Source organism: Stegodyphus dumicola, chromosome 11 (genome assembly GCF_044657685.1).
Source record: "Stegodyphus dumicola isolate Sdum_Otavi_A_Nest chromosome 11, ASM4465768v1".
Taxonomy (NCBI): Eukaryota; Metazoa; Arthropoda; class Arachnida; order Araneae; family Eresidae; genus Stegodyphus; species Stegodyphus dumicola.
The window spans coordinates 73747269-73756035 of NC_140778.1; the positions used below are offsets into that span (position 1 = coordinate 73747269).

The 8767-nt window shown below is 33.0% G+C and overlaps 1 protein-coding gene across 1 annotated transcript; it reads right to left on the bottom strand.

Moving 5' to 3' along the window:
- Nucleotides 1–5374: 5374 nt before the first annotated feature.
- On the bottom strand, nt 5375–8417 carry LOC146994107 (uncharacterized). Its single transcript, XM_085826306.1, has 2 exons — nt 6220–8417; nt 5375–5700 (listed from the first exon to the last, which is right to left on the bottom strand). The coding sequence occupies exons 1-2, from the start codon at nt 8415–8417 to the stop codon at nt 5694–5696; spliced, it is 2205 nt and encodes a 734-aa protein (XP_085682432.1). The 3' UTR covers nt 5375–5693.
- Nucleotides 8418–8767: the final 350 nt, after the last annotated feature.

Sequence of the window (8767 nt, forward strand, 5' to 3'; positions counted from 1 at the left end):
CTTGAAGGGAGTTATTTTCTTTTTTTGCATCTGACATACTGATATTAAATTGAGTAATCAAAATTATGCAGTTTGAAAGGCAAGCAAAATCTGTTAATTTATCTAAAGCAAGTGATATGTTCGAAAAAAAATTAAGCGCTGATAAACTAAAGAATATTGGAAATGTCTGAAAAGTAATTTAACCCAAAAAAAAACAAAAAAAAAAAAAAAAAAAAGAGAGAGAGAGAGAACAAAGAAAAGGCAAAAACACTATACAGTTAAAATGCTAACTAAAAGTATGAAACATTTTTTGCAATTAAATTTGCAAGGAATAAGAAAATGAATATGCTTCTTACAAGACTTTTTGGAATAAAATTCTTTGTAATGTAAAATATTGCGCGCGTGTGTGATTATGGCAAAGCCTCGAGGGCTATCTGCTTAATGGGAGGGATGCCTTTGTGGAGGACTTTCTAAGGAAAACTGGCTCGTATTCACGTTACACATGGGGAAAACCACGAAAACGCCCATGCAGCCAGCCCTTTCGCGGGATTCGAACCTCGGACCGAACTACCAGTGTTCAGCGACTTTACCGCTCGGCCGCTGGTGGGCCCACGTAAAATATTGCATCTAATATATAAATGTATACTAAATTTTATAAATGGCATAAAACTAAATTACACACTTCTGAATATTATTGTAATTTTCTGGTTGAAATTTCAAAGGAGGAATAGCTATGTGTATGTTTTGATTATAATTTAATAGACAGATTTCAGTTTAATATTCAATAATTAATAATTTATGGAAATGCTTCATTGATTATACAGAATAAATAAAAAACTATTTTTTATTTTTAACAGATATAGTACGTATGTTTACGCATGTTGTAGTTACTCACAGTTTTATGTGGTGGCAGCCCTGATTTGTGTTGCCTGGTGATTGCGATACCTTTATATATATATAAGCGGCTAAAGTGTGTGTCGCCGATAGTTTATTGTTGCCACTTAGAAAAATGAGTGCGGAAATTAATGTTTCCACAGTTTTTAATTAAAATCTCGGCCGATTAAAGTCGTACGAAGATGAGAACAGTATCGATAAATTCAGAGAATTTTTTGGAATCCGAGGACATGCGTTTTGAATTTCAACTCGGCGCCGTTCCGTAGATATTCGAGAAAAAAAGAAATTGGCGTGTAGCCAAATCCCTCTACAAGGGAAAACCCAAGGAAAAAAGTGGAAAATTTAGGGAAAACATATGGGAAAATTAGTTTTTAATTAATATCTCGGCTAGTCTAAGTCCCAAGAAGACACGAATGGTCAAAATGGCGTGCCATGGACCTGCGGAATCCAACAGTGTGCTTCACTAAGCCCGGGAGCCAGCTGTTTCGGAGGAGATGGTGTTACTCCACCCCATATATATATATGCGGCTTAAGTGTCTGTTTGTCCCCGATAGTTTATTAGTTGCTTGCGTAACTGTACTACCCAATGGGGTGAAGTTGCCATTTCAATTGAGACGTAGACAATTTCCTGTACAACTTACCTTTGCTATGACCATCAATAAGTCTCAGGGCCAAACGCTTAAGTGTGCTGGCATTTTTTTACCTGAGCCTGCATTTGGACATGGTCAACTTCATGCTGCCTGTTCAAGAGTTCGTGAAAGAACGGACGTAAAATTAAAAATGATGGAAAGATCTACACAAGAAATGTTATGTACAAAGAGATCTTTGACATGTGAATTAACATTTTATTATTTAAATCACCTTTATTTATTGAGCTAGCAGTGACTCTTAAGAAATGTACCGCCAATGGTTTCCTTCATTGCACTCTACTTTAAGCAAGTAGAAGGGGACAACCTCGTGGGGCAGTAAGCAAAGGGGCGTCCTCGCTGCCTGCCCTGGGTAATTCAGTTTAAATTAGCAGATGCCTTTGCACAAATAATTTTAATTACAATTTGTAATATCTAGAACAGCGGTCATTTCGTATGACTGCTGGGCTTTCTAGTGATTTCCATAATCATGTGGCCTGTATTTGAATCCTGAAGAAGATATTAACATTTTGTAGTCATCTACCCGCTGGATTGTCAGTGATGAGATAGCTAAATGACTGATGGATTCCAACCAATGCTTAATAAATATCTAGTCATTGAGATGTCCATAAAACATAAATTTATGTGGTGTTTAGCATTGCAGACATTCAATATGCATCTTTCTTTTTTGGTGGGGGTTGGGATAATAAACAAATACTGGAGTTTTTCAAAATTTCATGTTAGTGTAGGTTTTATAGATGGTGAAAATATATTTTCATGTATTGTTTAGAAGGAATTTTAATAGGAATATTGTTGGCTTTTGTTAAATTTAGACGTGACAATGTCTGCAAATTGATACTTTATTTTTGAACATATGATTGTATTAATTACATAACATTTGGGATTTGCAGATTACTCCTCCATAAGCATATCATATACACTGCTATACATTAAATGTGTTACACCAGGAAGGAAAGCAAATAGCAGAATCTTATTTATTACACATATATACAGAATAGTGGGAAGAAAACATGATTAAATTTTCTGGTGATTAGAGGTACACAGCGTACATAATTCAGTGCACAGAGCTGTCCTTTCTGGCAAAAACAATGGTTATAATCCAGCTCAGCATCGAGATAAACACAACTTGGATGATTAGATATGGTATTTCATTCCATGCGGCTTCAACCATATGCCAGAGTTCATCGTAGTGATTAGTGAGTGGTGGCATTAAAATCAACTGTTAAGAGTAAAAAATAAAAATTTTTAGTTGTTAAATCATGTCTGTTAAAATTTTAAAATTTATTTAATAGCAGCTGTATGTTTCTTTTAATTGTTTCAATTTACACCTGTCAATTATATTTATTTTTGTGTCTAAATGTTTTTAAACAATTATGTCCATCTTTAATACCTGTACATAGGACAACACAATCTCACATTTAGTACTTCTGGAACACTGCAAATGCTAGGAAAACTTTCACGTAGAAAGCAATAGTACAATTGTATCCTGGTATCTACATATAACAATGGTGGAAAAAGTAATCTTGAAGTTTTAAGTTCTACGCCTAGTGATAAATAGTGTATGGCTAAATATGAAACACAACCATAGAAACAAGCTAAGCACTGAAATTCCCACTGTAACCCCAATTATATTCACATGCATGTGTTTTACCCATCTTCCCAAGTAACTTTATAAATTCTGCAACAAATTTTAATATTCTGTAGAGATTTCTGGCTAGGCCTAGCGACAATAAAATGCTCTGCCAATTGAGTGTAAATGCTGATAGTAGTAATCTAACAGGCAGTAGAGCAGCTGCGCTGGGGGTAAGTAAGTAAGTAATGAATGTAACTAAATGGGTAAATGGAAATGTTACATTGGAATGTATGTATTTTCAGGTTACATATTGCTGCTCAGAATTGAACACTTCTTAATCGATCTCTTCCTCATGATGCTTGTAAGTGTCAGCAGAGGACGATGCTATCAATGGTCAAGCATCAAACTTTCTTGCATACACAGATTTTTTGTATTAAAATTCTCTCAGCTCCACTTTTAACTATTTGCTTTTCTTTAGTTACATTCAATTGCATCTCTTGCACTCAGAAACTTTTTTTTTTACATTTTAGTGCTTTCTAATTGTTGGAGTTTTGAAGCTACCAATGCTTCTGAACTTGAGAGTAGCTGTGATGTTTTATCCATTATCGAGGAAAAAACTTGAGGAGAGTAAATTTTTCATTATTGTATTAAAAATGAATTCTATAAAGTGATATAGTATACGATGTATTTTATCATTCAGTATTAATATTGATATCTTATTTAATCACCGGTTAATCTTCGAATTATGGTAACTTGGCAATTTTTTGGCGACCAACCCTGCTACAGCAACCTGCTAGTTTTGTTTTGGACACCATTTTGTTTTCACGAAGTAAAGCCATGTTTTTTTTTTTTACTCAACATTTTTTCCAACAATCTGTTAGCCGAATTACGCTTATACTAGAACTTTTATGGAACAAAAATTCTTAATCATGACGTAGATTAGGTGCGAAATTGGGAGAAAGTGCAGAATCGCAAACTGCTTGCTGCGTTTTTAAGAATTGCACATACACGGTATCCATGTACACGTTGACCTATTTTCACTTAAAGATACATAAATTTTCATCCCAGAATTGCACAAAAATGGCATTCCATACACTCTTGACTTTATCCCTGTACACTAAAGTCCTAGCTAGTAACCTTTATCGCTTTACCAAAATGTCACCAAACTACCTGTTACCATATTCCAAAGATCAGCCTTAATCACCTTATATATATTACATGGATATTTTGTTCTACATAGTGTTTATTCGTATGTTCTGGAATTAATTACCCACAAATACACGGGCACTACTGTAATTGCTTTTCATTGTAGTTATTTAAGCTTAGAGAATGTTTCCTAGAAATGCTATACTTTTGCGAAGAGCTGTAACTTTTTTTATGCATATACATAATATTTAATGTTAATCAGCAACTATATATTTAATGCATCACAATGACAATAAAATGATAAGCATACTTGTTACTTTTATCACATACTTCTGTAGCATTAAATGGTTTTCATGAGAATTAATACAATGCATTTGCTGACTGTTAATTTAAACGGTTCTTCCAAATATCAAACATTGTTTCCTTTAAGTGTCTGCGATCACTACGACGTTTGTTTTATCATGTTTTTGAGTTCATCTTCTACAATATAGCAATATGAAAACTGCTGCTATGTTCTAGAACCTTTTAAATTTGTAACTATCAGTTCTGTGTCCAGTTACACCTTATGTGTGTATGTATTGCAGGAAAAGTTTTGGCTCTAGTGTAGAACTGGGTGCCCATTCGATTAGTGACAATTTTTTTTTTTTTTTTTTTAAATTTTGGCAATGAAACCTCATTTCTGGTTACCATGATAGTTTTAACTTTGTTTTAGCTTCTTGACTTTTTTAAAATGAAAATAGATCGATGTGTACATGAACAAATTTAAGGCAGTGTGCAATGCCTAGTTTGTGCAATTCTGGGATGTTAAGTGTTAACAGATTGATGTGTACATGGACACAGAGTTTGTGCAATTCTTTGACTTCTTATTTTGGTTTTGTGTAGCATCCATCTTGAAATTGTGCTTACTGTACATCAAAAAAAAAAAAAAAATCTCCAATAAACAAGGGGCACCCAATTGTAAACTTTTACCAAAGGTTTTTTTTTTTTTTTTTTTTTTTTGTTAGGCTGCATTTATTGAAGGTGTAATCACTTTTACTGCTAAAAAACAAAGTTAATATCAGCAGGATGAAACATCCCTTTGTTGGCAACATTGAGTAAGTAAATAATTATATACATCAAGAATTAATGGGTAACGTCTTTTGTAAAAAATTATTTATTTCAACCATAAACTTTCTAGGAGGGCAGACCATCCCCAAAAATCAGATCATTTATTTAATATACAGAGATATAATTTCAAAAGATTAATTAAAGATACATTAATATTGCTTTTGGTTTTAATAATAGCAGTTAATGGTACTATTTATAATCATTGAGCTGTTTCTTAAATTTCTTTTGCGGACACTGTAATTCTACCGAAGAAATACATTACAATTTCATGGTTGACCACATGTAGGGAACTGCCTTCTACGACCCTGCCCATGCCCTATTTTCAGTCCGTAGACCCGGGCTAGGAGTTAGTTCCTGTTAAAATAAAAACATAAGGTACTTTATTAGGTATTCATCTATTATTTTGCTTTTTAACATATTGTAATAACAATTCAATATCCAATTTACACTCAGTCGGATTAATCAATTTTTTTTAAGAATAGTAGTTAGTAAAAAATATAAAAAAATTGCTATCAAATTACTTAATTTGATATTTCTACTTAAACCAGGTTAATTCTATTGCTGGCTTTATAAAAACTTGCATGACATATGATCCAGTTTCCTAAGAAGTATCAGTTTGTTAAATTTATGTACGTATGAAATAAATGTTAATTGTTACCATATTTAACAATCGGAAATACTGAAGCAAAACTTTTGCATTTCTATTCATTTGAAAGGCATTAAGTTAAATTGAGACTGGCAATTACTACATGAAGTTTCATTAAGCAAAAAGCAAATTCTGCTAACAACATCCTTTATAAATAACTTTAACAAAAATTATGAATTTCTTTTTAAATTAAATGCACACAGAATTTTTTAAAATCATCATATTACCTCCTTTGATGCTTTATAAATTTATTCACTGGCTCATTAACACATTCTGAACTTGAAGGTATAGTTGGCAGTTTTTCACAAGTAGCAAAAGATGCTCTTAAAGTTTTTAGGAATTCTCTCACCTTTTGTTTTTTATCCTCTGTGTCAGCCTGTGATGTTAAAAACTGAAACTCTGCATGCCACTCTTCCTTTTCTTTTTCAAAATCTGAATGTTCCTTTCTTCTGATTTCTTGTGTGATGGCATAATGTTCTTCAATTTGCTCATCATTTTCAGATACGTCAATTATCAAATCATCTTTCTCTGAGCAAACATTTGTACCACAATCTATATCACAAACTGAGCATACATAATGAATGTGCTTACATATCTGAAATCTCACACTATAATCAATGCATGAACAAACAAACTGATGAATGCAGATGTCGCACTCATGACATCGAATGTTACAATTACACACTTTTTCAAAATGCACATTATTTGTATGAATCAGTCCTTCTTGACTTCTAGATACAATCCATGCCTGTTTTGGCTTTATTTCGTATAATTCGTAATCAGCCATGAATTTGCTCCTTTCATGTTTGTTTCTAATTTCCTTCATTCTAGAAGTTAATTTTGGCCGTTCCACCGAAATGATTTGACCCATTAATTTCTTGGCTATTGCAGTTAAAACAAAATGCAATGACTTATCTAATCTTTTAATAACTGTTCCACCAGCTTCTTCGTATTTAAGTTGCCGATGCCACCGCTCTACTTTCATGTTTGTATTAACACCCAAATAAGTTCGGTAACAATATGCCCACTCTTTCTTACGTTGCATGTATGTGGTTAAATACTCTCCAAAAGCTCGAGTTTCATCATGCAACACATAATCACTGATGCAAGCATCGGAAAGTCTTTCAAAAGTTACAATATCGATTTCTTTTAGAATTTTCAGTAACTCTGACTTAATCTTTACTCTTATTTCTGGATCTCGGACTTTAGAATTCAAATTTTTGAACCATGCACGTTGCACATGCCAGCTGCAAAGTAAATGATGATCTGCCTCTCCAAACACAGAGCACCATGCGTTGTAATATGCCGGAGCATCATCAGATATGAAAACTGTTGTCTTCAAATTTGGAAGTCTTTCTTTAATGGAACTGAAAAATGCAGCAAACGTTTCAGTGGTTAATTTTGAAGAATACAAGATTGCCACTGGGAATCCTTCAAAATTGTTATCATTAATTAAAACAGATGTCAAATTTAAACCATACTGATTTGTGCCATGGGTAGAATCTATCATGATACAATTACTATGTCGTTCAAGCATTTTTAATTGTGCACTATTCATAATACCCAATAAAATGTCCGATTTGCATAGACCTGGGTACTGAGGCAGTTCTTCATTAGTTTGTTTATATATTAAAACTGGATTGCCAGGTTCTGCCTGCAGTTTTCTAACTGTTATATCTACAGACACGAAATCATTTTTATCCAGCATAATGTCTTTGTCAATCCCAAAGTCTCTACGAATATTTCGTAAATCTTGTGAATTTGTTATACACAACCGTTTTGAAGGTGTGTAGCACTTTTGAATTTTTGACAATACTTTTGCTGGTGGAACTCCATGTTTCATTAAATTAGCTAGATTAGTTTTTTCTGTCTTTGAGAGAGGCGATTTTCCCACTTCTGTTTTGTGACCGACATGCACAGACTGACATTCCACTTTTATTTCATTTTCTTTTTCTAAAACTTTTATGTATGCTGGACACGTAATACCACATTTAATAGAGCCAGCTACTTTAATATTACGTTTTCTTGACTCTTTAATTTTACTTTGCCCACTTCTATGGCACTGATAATACGATGCAGTTCCTTCTTTTACTGCCTTTTTACTGGATGAAATAATGAAAGAAGATTGTGTATTTCGTTCCATCATTTCCTTCCAGTGTTCAAATTCAGTTTTAGAAGTAAATACTTGATTTTCATACTCCAAATTTATATCAGTATGATCTGTTTCTATATGATGTAATAATTCCTTCATTGTTTGGAATTTAAGACTGCAGAGACCACAAATTTTATTACAAACCTTGTGAACTTCTTTTTCTGGATGATACTTTCTGATATGTTGGTACATATTACATTTAATACTGAATGTTACTTCACAATGAGGGCAAGATATCTGAGATGTAGAAGCACATGAAACTTTTAATTCCATTTTTTATAGAGAAGTATATTTATATAGTTTATATATTATTATTATGTTTTATATATGTATTTCCATATTTTTATAGAAAATAACAAGTGTTATTTCTTTTTAGATTTCATTTAAATTTAACACAGAATTTTCAAAATTGGGTAATCATAATTAAAAAAAAAGGGCAGACAATCAATAAGAATAATAAATACTACACTTACTCACAAAGCAGTAGCCGGTTCATAGTAGGCGCTCAATTCCGAAACGACTGAAATTCCCTATACTCAAAATCCCTTTTCCTTTCTCCTCTTAGCTCATCCCTACTTTCCCGTACCACACCTACAAATCAGCAAACAATAGCATTCGTTCCG

Coding starts and splice junctions, on each gene's coding strand:
- LOC146994107 (XM_085826306.1), bottom strand. CDS start 8,417: ATGGAATTAAAAGTTTCATGTGCTTCTACATCTCAGATATCTTGCCCT.